A 19,670-nucleotide genomic window follows, 5' to 3' on the forward strand; every position below is an offset into this window, starting at 1 on the left:
AAGAACAAACTGCCTTAACTAAAATGGAGAAGGCTGCAAGCTACATCCAATGAGGAAGAAAGGACGAAATCGCCCATAAAAATGATGCAGTGAAGCGACATGCATAAGCAATGACACATTCCAAAAGAAATATGACAACAAAAACCAAAATAATGGAGCATTCATGACCTATAACAGTAACTTCCATAGACTTCATTGCATACAAGGAAATAAGAAAAATAAAAGATAATAGTACAGAAAAAATAAAAGATAATAGTACCTCGTTTTATCAATAAAAATACAATAATAAATAGCAACCAACTCTATATTTATAAAATATGACAAAGAGCATAAGCCAAAAGATAAAAACAAGCATAAAACTCTAACAATTAAACAATTGAAACATCTAAAAGGAAAGGACTAATACCGGTGCAGCACCAGGATGGGTACACTTTAAACATGCAAGGAATGCATTTTTTAGTGCATGACGTACATTAGAAACCAGTGCTCCTTTTATAACCACCGTTGAAGGATCCAAAACAAGCAAAACAGGCAAAATGCGTCCAAAAAATGCTGGCCTCTTCCTTGCTATTGTTGAAAGACTGGAGAAAACCATCACAAAAATTAAAATCATACTGCTAAAGAACATTTAAGAAAGAGATGCATAGAAACTCCTAAACATGAGCAATTGAAGGGGATAACGAACACCTTGGCAAAAATAAAGAAATAACACATTACTTATTGCAATGGCATGCCAAGTCCAATTTCCAGTACCAGAAAATAACAACAAAGTCGTAGGAGCAGAGAACAAATGGATGCAAATACATAAAAAAAAATGCACAGCACTAATGCATAGAGGTAAGCAAGTCCTCCCTATGGTTATGGTTTTTGCATGTGTTTGTAAGATTTTTCATTTCAGTAATTTTTTGTGTTTTAATGCTGCGAGTACTTTCTTTGAGGGTGATTGAAAGAGCTACTTGTTTAAACTTGAGCATCAGTTCATATTTGCACAACAAAGAAGCAATGAAGAAATAAGATGAAAATTTTTCTTCAGAAGTAATTAAATTCTGACAAGCAACCCAATATGTAAGCCTCGGTTCTCTGGACACTCTCAAAAGAGAGAAATCATAAAATCTTTGAAGAATGACCCTCTATGGCAAATTTTGGGGAATGGTTACATCCAGATATCATTTCTTGGGATATTGCTTGTCAGCGGTTTCAAGACAAAGATATTGATCTGATTGAGGGTAACCTCAAGCTTAAACTTGATCACAGCTATGTTTATAAATTTTGTCCTCTGGGATTAAAAATATTTTTGAGACTTGTCACCCTGCTGGGTTGACAGAAGAGTTCGGAGTGTTACATATACCACAGGAGAAAGAGACTAAGAGAGAGAGAGAGAGAGAGAGAGAGAGAGAGAGAGAGAGAGGGCAATGGATAAGGTAAAGGCGGGATGGGAAGAGAACAATAACAAGATAAGAGACTGGTGAAAATCATGTCAGATCACCAGACTGCTAAAGGGACTCCTTGAATGTTACAAGGAGGCCACACCATGAGTCAGGATATTTGCAGAAAAGATTATAGAGAAAATTGAGCACATTATTTGAGGTGGGCACATCATGCGTTAATATATCTAGAGCTTCCCTCCATTGGATGCTTAGACCGATCCGTTTCGATCTTTCGTACACTGATCACATGGAAAGACTAAAATAAATCAATATAGAAGAAGGACAGAGAAGTGCGCACCTATTTATTAGGACAAAAATAACTGAGTAAGGGAGTCCCCTTACAGATGGAGACCGAAGCAAATCCAACAACATCCCCAAGTTTTTGCTAGCTTCTAATGCCAAATCTGCGGCTGCAAGCAGAGGAAGACCTCCCTGTATCCACGATATACTGAAACCTTCCGATTTTCCTGCCATATACCAAACCATCCTATTCAGTTTTCTGGTAAACCACACAATAGTCATATTTTGCTCAACAATAGGAAAATTGCAAGCACAGTAAATTGGAATTGCAAAAACTGATACATTCTTACCACCACCTTCAGGAGGCACAGGTCGTGAGGACGCATTAGGATCAGGTGTGAAAAGGAGAATTGTCGCTTCAACAAACCTCACTGCTAGTGATCTCACTCCCTCACTTCCAGACTTGCCATGTTTTATGAAACTTATCAGGTGAAGCAGAGTATCGCTCAATATGAACTGAGAAGTACTAAAATTGGAAAGTCCATGTGTACCTGAAATGCAACTGGGTATACTGCTTCCTTGAAGTTTAACATGCAAGTCCATGATGATTCACGAAGACTGTCAGGTAAAGCCTGAAGTATAATGGCAACATAGGACATATCATTGCCATGTTATAAAGACCACAGAAACCAACATATAATTACAAGTGAAGAAAACAAAGACGTAGAGAAGCAAAGAAAGCTGCAATGTTGTACAATGCATATTGGCTGCCTAGGTTGATACCCAGGTACTTGGGAACCACTAAAGTGGCGGGGGTGCGGGTTGGTTTATTTCTCGTTTTTTGTGTGTGTGTGTGTGTGTGTTGGGAGGGGGGAGGGGGGGCAGAAGGGTGGTGATGGTTGTTATATTTAGAGAGAGAGCAAAGGGGTCTGCATGTGTGATGCCTCACATCGAACATTTGGAGGTCAGTCTTCCTTTTTTTCTTTTATTTTTCTTTTTTTATATGTAGAGAGAGAGCATATGGGTTTGTGAGAGAGAGGGAGAGGTCTCTCATCGCCCACTCGAAGTTCGTCTCCTTTTTCGACTTCTTATATGTAGAGAGAGGGAGAGCATTTGAATCTGAGAGAGAGAGGGGCCTCACATCAAACACATCTTCTTCGTCTTCTTTTATGTAGAGAGAACATATGGGTTTTTGTGTGTTGTGTGTCTAAGAGAGAAAGGTCTGCAGTGAACACGGAAAAAGAGAGAGAGGGATAGCCCTCACATTGAACACTCGGAGGCTTTCTTCTTTGTCCTCTTCTTATATGTAGAGAGAGAGAGCATATGGGTCCATGAATGAGAGAGAGAGAAGGGCCTCACATCAAACACTTGGAGGTCACCTTTTTTCTTTTTTCTTACATGTAGACAGAGAGAGAGAGAGCATATGGGTCTGTATGTGTGAGAAAGAGAGAGACCTCGCATCGAACACTTGGAGTTCGTCTTCTTTATATTTATATATATATATATATATATATATATATATATATGACCCGGTTTCTATGAGTCCATGTAGAAATGACGCGCCTCTTAAGAATCTATTTTTGAGATGGATTTGTGGACTTAACTTTTAAGGACATGTAATATGTAACATGGAGATCATGAATATGAATAAATAAATAAATTTTGAAAATCAGAAACAATAATCCTATAAATAAAACATTTGGACCAGTAGTTTCAATTGTTTTTAGATGGACCACTTGAAATGGGATAGTGCTGGATACCGAAGATTGGATAATAAAAAATTGACCTAAAGCAAATAAGTAATGCGGGTGGCACAAACTACATAGAAAATTCTTAAAGCAAACATACGCTTCCTACATAAACAAATACAAACTTGGCACAAACTACATATAAAATTCATATAAAGCAAACATAAGCTTCATACATAAACAAACACAAACTTAATACACACTTACATAGCACAAGCGCCTTCTGGAGGCAGACTGTAGAGAAGGAAATGGACACACCACCAGATATATATATATAGAGAGAGAGAGAGAGAAGAGAAAACACACTCAGAGAAAAACTCAAACTACCATCTCTAGGCTAAGCTCGAACTGCCTACTTTTGAGGTGAGGCCTGCCTTTATAGACTAGGATACCGGATTTCAAACCCTCAAATCCATAATAGTATGTCAATGGGACTTCAAATCCTTGTAAGTCCGCACAGTAAGTTGGTGGAGAATCTTGAACAGTGGAAGAAGAGGTTGCTACAGTAACTTGTACAATTATTGCTACAGTATCTTCAAATGAAATTAGATTCCTTTGGGACACGTTTCCTGGATAAGGTTGGAGTAGTACCATCCCTTGCTTTAATAAAGTAGGTGCTTTTCTTAAAGCACAATTCTTAGCCACTTTATTTTTGTTTTTTAGGAGAAAAGTTGATTCCCGCACAGCCATCCCCATTTAGGGGGCTATAGTCGTCGTCTTCATCTTCTTCGTTTGCTGGTGTTGACATACTATCGTTCTCTTCTTCTTCCAGTGCCATCAGTAGTTTTATCTTAAGTTCTGCCTTGGATAGCTTAGGATTTGGTTGTTGCATCATTACTACGTAATCCATAAGCTCAATTTGAGAATTTTCATGATTTTGAGGGGATGAAACTATTTTAAGCTCGAGATTCTCTGGTTTTAAAGAAGTGCTTTTATAATTATCCCACCATTTCACCGAAATTTGTCTATGAAGTTCAGGGATATAATCCCAACTATCATCATTGTCCTCGGTAATTTGGTACAACCATTTTAGGATCCAAGGAACTTGATATAAAGCCATAAAATATATGTGATAATTTCTTTTAGGAAAATGCCTATTAAAGTCAACGAATTTTTTCTACAAAATTTGTAACTCATCAGGGAGGATTTTTGTACATGATCCCCACAGAGAAAACCAATTTTTGAACCAATTTGGGAATTCAGTAAATGCATTAAGTTTAAACTGGATATACAAACAATGAGCATTTTTAAGATTCTGCTAAGCAAAAATTCCATCCCAAGCTTTGATATATTCAAAGTAATGATAAGTTTTGACTTTAAAACCTTTTGTATTGAGAATCCTTGGTTTCAAAAGATCAAGACCCCAATCTCTATAAGAGATAATCTTATGTATTAGGAGCTTTGAAAAAGCAATTTGAGAATCATTATTTCTATTATTTCTATAGTTATGAACTATAGTTACTGATCATGGTTCCATCAAGAAGGCTTCGTAATATTCTCTGCATCTTTCTCCCTTATTTGGATGCATATGGTTTATTAAATATAGTGCTGCTATCTCAGTAGGGGCTATACCCTGTGATCATCCTCTATAACCATTAGAGGTATATATGCAGTATCCACAAAAGGTGTCCTATTAGGACTTTGAATTGGGCTATAAGTCTTTGGGGGGAGGATGGGGGGGGGATTGTCGATAAGATATTTCAATCTCTTTATTTTGCCTTCCTATTAAGGCATTTGGTGATCTAGCTGAAGTTGTCAAATTTTTACTTGGGCTTGGAACTATGTCCATTGGTTGTTTTTTTTGCCTCCTGCCGGCCTTGCAAAAATTCTCAGTTTGAGGAACAAATGAGGTAGAGACCCTAGAAGGTACCCTAGGAGGAGGATTAGCTATATTTAGCCTCATCTTTCTGGATGATGGAAATTGTATTTCAATCTCACCATCAGGATACTTAACAATTTGTTCAGGTTCTTTGTTTACAAAAACTCTTGGCTGAGTTTCAGAATAGAGAGACCACCTTTCTTGTAAAGTAATCTGCCTCCAAGATATCGTTTTAGGTATCACAAGATTAGACTTTTCGACGTTTGTCAGAAAAAAATACAGTTTCGCCTTTAGTGTCCATTTGCCTAGCATTAGGGCATAAGGTATTCATAACCTTGTAACAGATTCTATAAACAAAATCAAGGTTTAGGGATCCCGGACCCTTGGATTTTTAGGTTTAAAGTTAAAACCTTTAAAAGGTTTGGTCTGAAAAGGCCACATAAAAGTTTGGAAAACAATTGAAATAAATAGGGCCATTGCATAAACTTGATTCAACAATTCCCAACAGAAAATCAGTGAACCGCTTATGTCTATTATCTCTAAGGCAAAGTAAAACAGAGTTGTTTAACCCAATTCTGGTCAAGGGTTTGATCGCCACTTGGACCAACCCAATATGCAAATGATTGAAATTTTTTCTTTGAAGTTCTTCTATCATTCTATCAGATAGGAGTTCGAAACTATCCTAAGTTTCCATGACAAAATTTGTTCTTTCAATTGTTTTAATTGAAAAATCACTTTTAAAATCAAAAGTTCCCTTTTTGTAAACATCATGAGCTGGGACCTTAGGGATGTTCCAGTTCTGTATTTGTTTTTCTACATTATCTATAATTATTTCCTCTCAATATAAACGATCATAAATTTGGTATAGGGGTTAAAAATATCATTCATGATATTCTGAAATTCATAAGGAGAATTTTTAATCCAAACAGTATTGCATTCCATTCGTAGTGTCCAGAGGGAACAGTAAAAGCCGTTTTACATCTATCTTTCTCAGCAATCTGAATTTGCCAATATCCAAATTCTAAATCAAATTTTGACAATATGCAAATATCAACCAATCTATCAAAAAGATCTTTTTTGTTTGGAATTGGATATCTGATCCATCTTAGAGCCTTGTTCAAAGGCTTACAATTAATAACTAATCTGGGAGCTCCTCTTTCCATTCCAGTGGCTTTCTCAACATAGAAAACTGAGCAGCTCCAAAGAGAGTAGCTTTTTCCAATAAGCTCCCTATTAAGCTAATCTTGTATCTCTGCTTTGCAGATTTCCAAAAGTTTGCTATTCATTTGAATAGGCCTTGATTTTGTAGGGATTCTTTGTTCATTAAAATCAAGTTCATAAGGTTATATATATATATATATATATATATATATAACAAAACTCTTAAAAACGCCTATAGGTGAAATTGAATAGTGTTTTGCAGCGGCGGATTTGCTTTAAAAACCGCCACGAACCAACGAGAACTGTGGTAAGTGCCCATATTGTTTTGCGCAAAAAAATAACTCCATAGACATGCTATGTCCGTGGCGGTTTGCCTTAAAAAACGCCATGGATCTATGAGAGCTATGGCGGGTGCCCATATTTTTTTGCGTGAAAAAATACCACCACGGACATGTTATGTCCGTGGCAATCTTTTAATCCATGCCGGCCGAGTTCATTTTCGCCCATAGGCGTTTTGTAGTCTCTTCCATATATATATATAAATAATGATCCTATAGAACCCTCCCCCACCCATGTGTGTAGGACCCCAAAGGATCACCATTAAAGTTAGCACGGATGTCTAGAAAAGTTATCACATGAGTGTGGGACTTGACTTTTCTATAAATCCGTGTCAAATTTAATGGTGATCCTATAGGGTCCTACATACATGGGTGGGGGAGGGTCCTATAGGATGAATTCTCCATATATATATATATATATCTTAAGAAACAATAATTCTATTATGTAGAAATGTGATCCAACCCACATGAAACAAATTTCCATATATAAGGCTTTTTATGAAAAAGCCTTACCAGATTCTATTTTTTATTGAAGACTCATTTTGTACTTTGGCTCCCTTCTTTTTGTAGAGGGGTAAATGGACTATTTTAACCCTCTTTTAAAAATAAATTCCTAGGGTCTCATTTTTTCTTATCTTGCACTTTTTTTTTTCCATAGTGTCTTCCCACCCCATTGTCTCTCTCTCTAAAAACCTGATTTTTGAAGCTCTTCTCTCACATTCTCTCTAAAAAACCAAACTCATTGTTCTGTCTTCTCAAATTTCTTTAAACACAAAACATGTTCTCCAATATCACATTCTCTCTAAACGCCAAAAATGTTCTCCACTATCACATTCTCTCTCTAGAAACCCAATTCTCATCTTCCTATTCTCTCTCTAGAAATCCAATTCCATTTTTACCTCCTCTCATAATGTCTCTCTAGAAACCCAACCTCATTTTTGTCACCACTTACATTCTCTCATTTTTGCCTCCGCTCACACTCACTCTCCAACAGCCCCAACCCCATTATCGCCTCTTCTCACATTCTTTAGAGAGAGAATGTGAGAGAAGAGAAGAATGCACTGGGTTGTGAGAGGAGGAAAGAAAACTATAGGAAAAAGTGAGAGATAAGAAGCTTTTCAATTTTGATTTTAAAAGAGGGGAAATCGGTCTATTTACCCCTCTATAAAGAAAGTGGGAAGGTCAAAGTCACAGAATCCTGAAGTCATATTCTTGAAAGAAAATTCTAATAAGACTTTTCACTTAAAAGCCTTATATATAATGTTGGAATAGTGGCTAGGCAGCACATAGGCGATAGGGAGCCTAGGCGCCCCCCAGGGCACCCAGATGTAAGGGCAGCCCAAGCGTGTGAGGGGGGGCATGAGACAAAAAGAGAGGAGATGAATGGTGTATGTCTTCTACTAATTTTAAATTGCCACTTGTATTCTCAATATATTAATATTTTAACATATTTGTACTATAGTTACTTGTACTATATTATATCATATTAATAATTTTTGTTCTTTGGAATTGATAGTCAATAATATTTAATGCATTTGTATTATATAATATTATATCATTTTCTAGGTAGACATAATTGACCCATTTTTTAATGATATATAACATTGACAACATTTATTATATTTTTGTGCTATAGTATCAATGGTATATTATTTTTTTAAGAAACCTCATTAACACATGTTGACATCGCTGCATATATCGCTAGAATACAAATTTATTTGTACTATAGTACTATGACTATATATAAGTAGTGTTGAAAAGGGTGCCTGCCAGACAGCCTAAGCAGCCGGAGGAGCTACGTGCATTGCCCAGGGCTAGTCAAGTAAGTGCAAGGCTTATGCCACAAGGCAGGCGACTAGGCGTCCAAGCATCCCGCGACAAATGATGGTGACGTGGGCGATTATACACCTCAAATAGGGGCATTTTTGGTCTTTTTGCCCTCTTTTCTTTGTTTAAAGACTGTGGGGGGTCATTTTAAACCCCCCAAAATATTATATAGTACTACTATATAATATTATATGTAGTCATAGCACTATAGTATGAATAAATTAATATATTATTGATACATCAATGCCAACATGTGTCGATGATGTTTATTATAAAAATAATACACTATTAATAGTATAATACAAATATATTAATAAATGTTGTCATTGTCACGTCATTAATAAATGGATCAATCATGGATTAAAAAATAATGTAATATTGATACTATAGTACAAATACAGTAAATATTGTTGTCTATCAATACCAAAGAACAAGAGTTGTTAATATAATATAATATAATATAGTACAAAAAACACTTCAAGATAAATATATTAATATATTGACAATAGAAGTGGCAATTTAAAATTAATAGAACAAATAAGAACAATGCTCTCTCTCTCTCTTCTCTCTTTCTCTCTCATCCCCCCTACCCCACACTCTAGGGTCGCCCTTGCATCTGGGCGCCCAGCGAGCAGCCGAGCAAATAGCACCTAAGCAGCCTAGGCCCCTATTGTCTAGGCGTCGCCTAGCAACTTCTCCGACATTGTATAAAATGTTATATAGTAGTACTATGTGATATTTAGGGGGATTAAACTGAACCCCCCCATAGTTTTTAAACAAATAAAAGAGGGGCAAAAGAACCAAAAATGCCCCTACCTGAGGGCATTTTCGCCCCCCACTGTCATTTATCGCAGGCTGCTTGGGCAAGTCCTTGGGTGTTCTGCCTAGGCAGGCACCTGCCTTGTGACACGACCCCCCCAACCCGCCCGCCTAGCCTTGGACAATGTGCCCAGGGCCTTCAGCAGCCTACGCAGGCCACCTAAGCACTCAGCAAGCACCTTTTTCCAACACTATATAGATAACACTTGGAACCAATGGTTTAAAAAACGAATCGGTGACCAGAATCGGGCACCTCAAAAACCGATCCGGATCTGCGAATCATTGATCCGGATCGAGAATCGGTTGAATCGGTCAGATTAAAGCTTCAAACAAATCTGAAAAAATTATTAAAATTCATTATAAATATTGTTTTTTAGGAATTCAATAAGAAATGAGAGTACTCCATTAAGAATTTTCATTTCTTTGCATGAATATACGAATATTGATATGTTCTTTCCCTGCATGAACTACTATTTACCATTTAATTTACATCACACAAAAGGATAAACATATAATTATCATGGAATAAGTATATCAACATACATGGACTATAATAAAGCATGCAATTAATAACATACAAACTAAAGAAAAAATAACAGACGACGTCGTCTTTCTTCTTGGTCACGATGGTGCCATTGATTGAATTCGTTTGACAATTCATTGATTCGATCTAAAAACGAATCATCGATATTAGAAGGCGTCTAACTATACCCAAATCCCTGAGTGTTAGTGTTCTGTTGTGTTCCCAATAAAAAATCCCGAAGCTTGTCCATCCTTCATGCTCACCTACACTATCGTGCTCATCCCTACCCTGTTGTTGTTGGGACTCGATATGTGAATAATATGGCTGGGATAGGGTGGCCTCAGAATCATCATCTCTCTCATTTTCCCTTAGACCCCCTTCCCACTCTCCCTCATTAAGTGCAATATGTATTTTCCTCACGATAATACAATTTAACAACATGTATTTTTTGTGTTCAAAATTTTAAAAATTGAAATTACGGTTTTAATGCAAAACTAACATTAAAAATATAATACAGTTTTGCATTAAAAATATAATAACATGTATGTTTTTGCATTAATATTCTATCAACATGCAATTTTTTCAACAAAAACTTTAACAATAAAAATTAAAAATATGGTTTAATACCTCATGATAATCAAAACCTGGTCACTATTTTCACATCTTTTCGGAAAATCACGATTTTTCAAAAAAAATCGATCATGTACTAAAAAAAAAAACAAATAAAAACAATTCTTCACATAGCCACCTAACATCAGTCATTCCAACTCAAAAATGCATTAACAACAAATTAAAAAAATACAGTTTTGCATTAAAAATATAATAACATGGATTTTTTTGCATAAATAATCTATCAACATACAATTTTTTCAACAAAAACTTTAACAATACAAATTAAAAATATGGTTTAATACCTAATAATAATCAAAACCTGGTCACGATTTTCACATCTTTTAGGAAAATCATCGTTTTTCAAAAAATTCGATCAAGGATAAAAAAAAAAAGTCCAGCAAACTCAAACAATAAAAATTAAAAATATGGTTTAATACCTCATGATAATCAAAACCTTGTGACGATTTTCACATCTTTTCGGAAAATCACAAATTTTCAAAAAATTTGATCATGGATTACAAAAAATCATAAAAAATAAAAAAATAAAAAAAAAAGTTATGTTCTTCAGAGAGCCACCTTACATCAGCCATTTCAACTCAAAAATCCACCTCCAAACAAATAAATTACATCCAATTGAGTACATGTTTTGATAAACAACACTATAAGGAATCAAAACCCTAAATTATGAACACATTATCATCGATAAATCAAATCAAATCGATTAAATTGAACCAAAAAAAAAAAAACACAGTTCTTCATAGACAACAGTCATTGAATTTAAAAAATGAAGCTCAAATTAAATAAATCAGATCAAATTGAATACATCTTATTATAAACAAGACTATAACGATTCAAAACCCTATAAATCTAACACATTATTTGTAATATATCGTGAACAATAGATCGAAAAGCGGAAAAAAAACAAAGAACAGCATAATTTTTTTTTTCACAGACATCACTGTGTTCTTCTAAAACCTCAGGCTGTAATTGTGTAAATTAAATAAAATTGAACATGGTAAATGATAAAAGACACGATAAAGATTTAAAACCATACAAATTTAACTGATTATTTTCAAAATATGGACTGAAATTGATCAAATGGCGGAAAAAAAAAAAAACGCAGAGTTCTTACCTGGTTTCGTGAACCCCGTGGCTTCAATCTCCAAATTAATCTATTTTTCTCAAAGATAATCACAAATTCGTAACAGAAATTTCTAATGAACACATTTACGATCAATATGCCTCGAACGTTTTACAGATTCATGCCCTATTTGGCATGAAACAAAACGAAAAGCGGAAACCCTAAAACCCGCAATTTTCATGATTCAAAAACTTGAAATTTTTCCACCATTTAATGCATGAAAGGCTGAAAAAAGCTGCATAAAGCCTGAATATTCCATCACATGGTAAAAAAAACAAGAAAAATGATCAAAAAAAGATAAAATTTGAAGAAACTCGTGAAGAACACTATGCAGCCCGTGTTCTTCACGGGACTCGCCGATTCGGTAAAGTGAATTGGCGATTCATTGTACAAAATTGCCCGGTTCTCTCTGGAATCGGGCGATTCCGTGTAAAATACCGGAACCGGCATGGACTGTGCCGATTCCCCAATCGAACCGGGCGAGTCCGGTTCGACTCGGCGTTTTTTAAAACACTGCTTGGAACCCTTGCATGAACCTTTTTCTGGCCAAGGGCTCCATTGGACCACCTAGGCAACGTCAAAATTGGGCACCACCTAAGGCCTATTCGGTTTGGACAGCTCCTTTGCCACCTAGGCAAATTTTTATTCACTGCATGGCTGACAGAGTTGCAAACAATTTTTCTCATTCACTAGGACAATTTCTCTGCTTCATGTATATGAATATCAAGTGTCGTCCCCACGTAATTCATTATTAAGCGAAAAGAAGAGGGCTCTTGCAAAGGTTTCTGGCTCATAAAGGAGGTGTAAGAATTCATTACTGGTCAGATCTCTTGGTGGGCCACACTCCGCTCAGGGATCTGTTCCCATCTCTTTTTACTTTTGAAACCTCGGACTACCTCTCTTTGTCTTCTATGTTGCATTCAACATTCCTCGCCCTCTCTGGCCTTGATAGCCTGGTGTGGACCCCTCCCCATCAGGCTCCTTCTCGGTAGCCTCCTTTTACATAAAACTTTTGCAACCTCCCACTTTCCCCCACTCTCCGATCTCTATAGCCTCTAAGGTATGGTCTTCAATAGCCCCACCAAAAGTGCAAGCTTTCATTTGGATAGCGTGCTCTGAAAAAGCTCTCACATTTGATCAACTTCAACGGAGGGGTCCCATTCCCAATCATTGTGTTATGTGTCTCTGTGAAAAAGCGAGCAGCCCTCACCTTTCTATCCATTGCAATCTTGCCCTCAATCTGTGGAGTCAACTTCTTCGTCTTTTCAGCCTAACCTGGGTAACACCCACTTCCCTATCGGCCCTCCATAAATTCTTGATGAACTCTCCATGACCAAAGGCGGGCAGGCTTTTATGGAAGGCCTCCATAGCGACAACTATCTGGGTTATCTGGACCGAAAGAAACTCAAGGATCTTCCGAGGAGTCAAGTGCATGCTTCAGCACTATTCCGCAAAATTACCTCAAGTCATTTTCTAAGCTTCTAACCACAAGGCATTCAAAGGTATAACGGCTTCGACTTTCTTACAAAATTGGGAATACGTCCTCCATTCCACTCCCATCGGGTCTCACGAGCTAACAACTGGTCTCCTCTTCCGGCAAGCCCCACAAAACTCAACTTTGACGGGTGTTCTCTAGGAAACCCAGGACCAGCAGGAGTGGGTGGGGTCTCCAAAGACCACCACGGCAACGTCCTGATCTCTTTTTCCAAGTGTATTGGCCATGCCAACTCCCAACTTACCGAGTCTACAGCTCTCCTCTTGGGACTCAAAATGTTCGACCCCGAGTAGGGACAACCACTGATTGTTGAAGGAGACGCCCAAAACATTATCACTTGGGCTGCTGGAAATGCTCCTCCCCCTGGTACCTTGCTTCGATTTATAACGAGATTATGCACATTTGCAGGGATACAGCCGTCTTATGGAGGCATACCTAGAGGACATCAAACGCCCTGCCCTGGCGGACCAACTGGCTAAGGAGGGCCGTCGCACGCTTCGCGAGTTCATAAGAGCATGGGGTTCTTTTGGCACACCTTTGTATTTTGGTCCCATCTTTAAAGGACTTTTGGACTCTCAAGATCCACAGTTTCTTTCTTTCTTAAATCTTATGTAATGGGCAACTGCTATAAGCCCCACCCAATTTTTGTATAGGCCTACTCTTTTTGGGGAAGCCTATATTTTACCGAGAGGCCTGGCCTATGGGCCCTCTCAACAGTAGTCCTTTCTTTTACTTAAAACAACAGTTACCCGCTTCAAAAAAAAAATCCGCCACAAGCCTCATTGACATAGTACATGTCAACTATAGGACACGAAAGTCCATAGTCGACTAGTGGACTAGAACAGAAAATTAAGTATAATTCATTCATACACAAAAAGTTCAAGCAATAAAAAAAAATGACGAATTTTGATTATTATAACTCATTCATACAATAAAAAAGTTCAAACAATCAAAAAAACATGACAAGGTTTGATTCCTATAAAGGACCCCATCAATTTTATAAATTCTAGGAAAATGTCAACGACGAATGCAAGCAAAAGGAAAAGATGCCCAAGAACTTTCAGAGTATGGACAAAAGAAAGGAAAAGGTGCATGACATGTGATACAATGAGAATGAACATTAGACAATATTTAGGTCAAAATCCTAAATGGCCAAACCATTTAAGCACATATTTGCAGAACTATGAAAACCAAAATGAACACGGTATGGTTATGGAAGCTTCAAATAAATAGTAGACAATATTTCGGTCAAAATCCTGATAGAAAACAACTGAGGAAGCAAAATAGAAAGTATAATGCACAGCTTAAGCAAAACATGCCATCCAGTTTTGTGAATCTTGTTAGAAGTACCTGAAGTGCAACATCCTCTAATGTACTTCGAAATAAGTTTGTTCCAGTAGTAATAGCCTGTTTTGCAACTGCAGGGGTATCATCCTTTAAAAATGATATCAAAACAGGTACCATTTCAGGCAAAAATTGCCTGTGCTTCAACCCAATCTCTCCAATCATCCTACATAGCACGTAAAATACAGATTAATGGATGTTTCTTTTCCACACGGCGCCCAACCACCACGAAAACAAACTCATAAGTAAAAACCAACCATAATGGAATAGACCACCTTGAATCCATATATTATGCTTACTTAAAATGTCATGGAGAAAAGGCCTCATTTTTCTAGCAATGACTAAAACCAATGTTTTAAAAATCGGCGAGTCGCAACAAACTCGCCCTAGTCGACATAGGAATTGGCCACCCCGTACCGGGAATCACCTGGTTCTAGAGGAGAATCGCCGATTTTAAACCATAAATCGTTCATATGACATCATAAATCACGATTCTAAGCGAACTATGACGTCACAAGTCGACGAGTCACTGGATAAGCATATTTTGGTAATTTAGTTTAAAAACATGGACTGCAGGTGTACTTCAACCCATTTTCTTGATAACATTGACGATAAGGGTATTGAAGAGGTATTTATAGCTTTCAAAGTTTGTCTAATTCTTCGATGTGGGATTTGAGCCAAGTGATATAATGTTGAAACGTTATTTAATATAAATCTTATTATACAAAGTTATGCAACAACCTGCGATGGGGTGCTGTGGTTATCATTTACGGTTCTTCCGAGAATGTCCCAAGGTCGAACCTTCGGAACGCTATCTTGCATTTTTATTTTTTGTCTTCAAAAAAAATTATTGTCTTCAAAAAAAATAAAAAGAAGAAAATAATATCATCAAAAAAATAAAAGGAAAAAATAAGTTTTACTTAAAAAAGGTAATACAACATCTTCTTTTTTTTCTTGTAAAAAAAAGTAATAAAACAAGTATTTCTTGACAATAAAATAAAATAAAAGGTACTTTCGCAGCATCATTTTCTTATTTTCTTGCAAAAAAAAAAAAGTAATACAACAAGTACAAAAAAAGAAAATACAACATCTTCTTTTTTTTCTTGTCAAAAAATAAAATAAAAGGTATTTCTTAATACAACCTAGGAATAACTGATCTAATTATAATTTTTATTTTTATAACATGGTAATCTTTAACATAAATTTAGGAATATTAATTTTAAGATAGGGTTCATACAATGAGACCATTTGAAATCTCTCTCTGTCTCTACTAACAATCTCTTCCACTAAATTTATTCTAGAAATCTAAACAATTAAATTTTTGAAAAATGAAAGTGTTATTTTGAAAATTGGTACACATTCTACAAATTTCTACATTGATAACCAAATATTTTATTTTTTTATTAATTTATTTGCATTATAAATCATGTAATGTACTATTTTCCTTACAGTTGTCAATAATACAGTTTAACTTAGATGATATTATAAGATATTTTGATTTTGTTATTATTTATATAATAAAATAATTATAAAATGCAAACCAACATTATCAATTTCAGTATACAATATTGTAGTTAGTTAGGTTGTAATAATTTTGGATTAGAGTTAGTTAGGTTGTAATAATTTGGGTTTTTTTTTTTAGCGGATTAGGGTTTTCTGCCAATTCGAGATTTTAGTGACCATTTTTTCATCGATTTAATCCATTCTTTATTGTAGTCTACGTATGATTATATACTTTATCCATGATAATTCTATGTTTTTTTTTATGTGATGCAAATTTAATGGTTAACATAAGTTCATACAAGGAAAGAACATCTTAATATTCGCAAATTGATAAAAAAAATAAAAGTTCATAGTGTAATACCCGCATTTCTTATTGGATTCCTAAAAAAAACATTTATAATGAATTTTAAAAATTCTTTTGGATTTTTTTTAAGGTTTAATCGGACCGATTCGGCCGATTCCCGATCCGGAGGGCTTTTTAGGGTGCCCAATCCGGGGCACCGATCCGTTTTTTAAACCACTGACTAAAACGATTTGTTCTTTTGATTCACTTGATAATATTCAAAAAAGGGCATATTCAGAAAAGGGCATAGGGCAAAGACCCAAGCACCCATGTGGGCGCAGCATTTTATGGCCATAGCAATAAAACTCATTTATACTTGCACCTGAATGGGTGGCATGCCAACTCAGCATGCTGCTATTCACAGTGTAAAGGAATGGAACTTCCTTAGGGAAAAATGCCACTGAAATGGGACGTTTTTGCCATTATTTTTCAAAATAATATCAGTATCACCAAAATCTTGGCCATTGGTCAACTTGATAGCAACCATTGAAAAGTGCCTATTTCACGATTGCCCATGAAGGCAACTAAAAATAATGTCTTGGATATAGCTACCAGGATGTATTGTCAGGCCCCATTTGGACGTGCAAAATTTCAGGAATAGTGCCCCCCTTTGTCCACCCATTTAAACCTTATAGACATCGCAGCTTGATCTGCCAGTATCCCCAAGGGAGCCTATTCTTTTAACCTCACTTATATAACAGTGGAACCAAAACATCTATTAAGACAAAGAAGAACATGTTTTTCTCTATCCCCCATAAAAAAAAATATTGTTTTCCAGGAGTACCCATAAACACAAGCAAGGTTTCAAAAGTCAGCTTTCCTCGACGCGTTGAGGTAGACTGGAAGCTAGGCAAGACACCTAGGCACACCCCCCCCCCCCCCCCCCCCCTCACCCCTGCCGGACACCCTCCTAGGTAGCTAAGGCACCACCTCCCTTTTAGGGGGTATCCCAGCCACCAAAACCCATTTGTGAGTGTTTAGAATGAGAAATTCCTATAATAAGAATTTGTGATTTTTTTTTTAAAGATTGAAATCTTTTGGGTTCTTTTTTTAAAGAAAGCAATAGATTATCAGACTCGAAGAGGTGTTCTCAAAACAAAAGCTCACCAATCCAAGCCAACTTTGATCAAGTTTCCCTAGGTGAGCGTATTTCATTTTGGTTTTGTGTTTGTTCATATACTTTTCAAGGTTGGTTTTTGGTTTTGTTTGTCTTTTTCTACATTACTTTTGTTTTTTGTGTTTTTTCTTAAGCATAGGTATGGGTTTTTTTCCATTTCCACGATTGGGTTTTGGATTGGTTCAGTTGACATTTTTTTTAAATTGGATATAGGTTCTGTGATTTTTTTTCTAGTTTCAAATTACAATTTTAAACTTTTGGCTCTTTAAATTTTTCCTAGTATAGGTTTGGGATTTGGATTTTTGATGACTTTTGTAAAGATTTTGTTTTGGTTTAGAGACCTTTTCAAATGTTTGGGTTTTGGTTTTATGATGTTTTCCAAGTTTTGGAATTTCGATTTTTGGATTTTTGTTTTGTCAAATTTTTTTCATACAGATTTGGGTTTCTTGATTACTTTTCTCAAGATATGATTTTGGTTTAGTGAATTTTTCCAAACATTTGCTTTTGGTTTTATAATTGTTTTTCTAGTTTTGAATTTTTATGCTAACCTTCTTGTTTTCTAAATATTTTCTAGTATTGATTTGGATCTCTTGATGATTTTTTCTGTTAAGATTTGGATTTTGATTTATTAACTTTTTTTCAAGGAAAAAGTTTATATAAGTGCAAGGCTCTAAACAATCAAATTAGGGCGCAACTCAAAAATTTCACTAGAAGAGGTTGTTTTGATGCGCAAATATCCTCAAATTGATCATCTTGACCTCAAGAAAAATGGATATAAGAAACAAATGGGTTTCAAGTTTTGGAAATAGTGCATCTTGTACTGCATTTTTGAACCGTCAATTTTCAAGTTTTCATAGATCTGCTAGATTTTATATATCTGCTTGATCTACACTACGTTTAAAGCTTTAAATTTTATAATTAGAGATGAAAATATAGTTTAAGGCTATCACAAAGATTTCCAGTATTGAAACCACATTTGTCAACACTATTTAAAGGTGCGCTTTACTTTGATTTTTAGAGCCTTGGCCTTATACAAATCGCACCCTTTTTTCAATATTTGGGTTTCGTTTGTGTACTTTATTCAAGATGAATTTTTGTTCTCTTGCATCTTGTATGTATTCGAGACTGCGTTTTGGTTTTGTGAATTCTCCATGTCTCATTGTTAGTTTATTACTTTTGGTTAGTATGTGACGGTGCCATCTTCCAATTCAATTAAACAAGGTGATCTAGATCAGAATATGCCTCTTTGCCTAATCCAAAGATAGAAAACGGAATGAATGCAAGTTTAATAAAAATATTCATAATGCCAACATACATCAAGTAAATAAATAATTGTCCAATACTAGAGAGGGTGCAGCAAGGAATACCACCCAATGTTTGGAGAGAAATGTTGGTCCATTTGGAGGTTGGCTACCAGCAGAATGAGAACAAGAGGAAGAAATATAAGGCGATTGTGAGGTCAGTGATGTTTTTTGAGAGGAGGAAGAAGATGAAAATTATTATGTTGAGGAAGAGGAACCCAAGATGGGCTCAGCTAGAATTAGTAGTTAAGGGAGTTTCAGCATAAGAAGCCTCGCACATAGGGCCATCTGATCCCAAGGTTGTAGTTAGAGACTAGAAGTAGACAAGTATAAAGAACTGCTTTGAGAAGGAAGATAGGGGCCTGCTATATCAATACGTGACAGATATACCAAGTGGGCATTTCTTTCAATGCCGGTAGATTGAAAAGCTTCCAAGCAATGGGACAATTTGGGCCCTTTTTTTTACTCTTTGGGTTGGGTGGTTGGGTGGGGGGGGAAGGCGTCTACTTGGTGAACCCTTGCTTAAGAAGGAGGTGAAGCTCAGAAATGGATATTCGAAAACCACAGGGATGCATGGGGAAGTACATTCATAACAATAACAGATTCATGAACAAATCGGAGGGGGAGAAGTACCACAAAATTTATGGTGAATTGTCCAAGGGGCCAATATTTTTGAAGTCCGTTAGTGCATTTCAGGAAACAAATAGTTCCAAGTTCATCGGCCTAGTGGACCGATGTATAAAGGAGTTCGGCGAGCAATATGTCATTTAGGTGGTTACAGAAATGGCTGAGGCCAATGTGCTGATTGCCACATTATTGAGGGTAAAGAAGCCGCATATTTTGGAAAACCTGCGGAACACATTGCTCCAACCTCATGAATGAGAAAATTAGTGAGTGAAAAACTGTAGACTC

General features: G+C 36.2%; 1 protein-coding gene across 25 annotated transcripts in view; it reads right to left on the minus strand.

Annotated features, from left to right (window-relative positions):
• ESP4 (HEAT repeat-containing protein) overlaps positions 1-19,670 on the minus strand; it is a 46,360-nt gene that overhangs the window by 19,835 nt on the left and 6,855 nt on the right. For 10 of the 25 annotated variants that reach the window (XR_016060768.1, XR_016060772.1, XR_016060781.1 and 7 more), the window contains exons 2-6: positions 14,501-14,660; positions 2,219-2,299; positions 2,018-2,129; positions 1,726-1,894; positions 407-581 (exon numbers count right to left, since the gene is read on the minus strand). Coding sequence is in view for 8 of the 25 variants with exons in the window: in XM_006843503.4 (XP_006843566.3) it covers positions 407-581; positions 1,726-1,894; positions 2,018-2,129; positions 2,219-2,299; positions 14,501-14,660 (697 nt within the window). In the remaining 17 variants the exon portion in view is untranslated. Of the gene's footprint in view, positions 1-406; positions 582-1,725; positions 1,895-2,017; positions 2,130-2,218; positions 2,300-3,622; positions 3,773-14,500; positions 14,661-19,670 lie in introns of those variants that run through there. The other 15 variants (XR_016060769.1, XR_016060776.1, XR_016060784.1 and 12 more) reach the window with 6 other exon arrangements.

Source organism: Amborella trichopoda, chromosome 8 (assembly GCF_054954075.1).
Source record: "Amborella trichopoda isolate Santa Cruz 75 chromosome 8, AtrichopodaSantaCruz75HAP2 v2.0, whole genome shotgun sequence".
Lineage (NCBI taxonomy): Eukaryota > Viridiplantae > Streptophyta > Magnoliopsida > Amborellales > Amborellaceae > Amborella > Amborella trichopoda.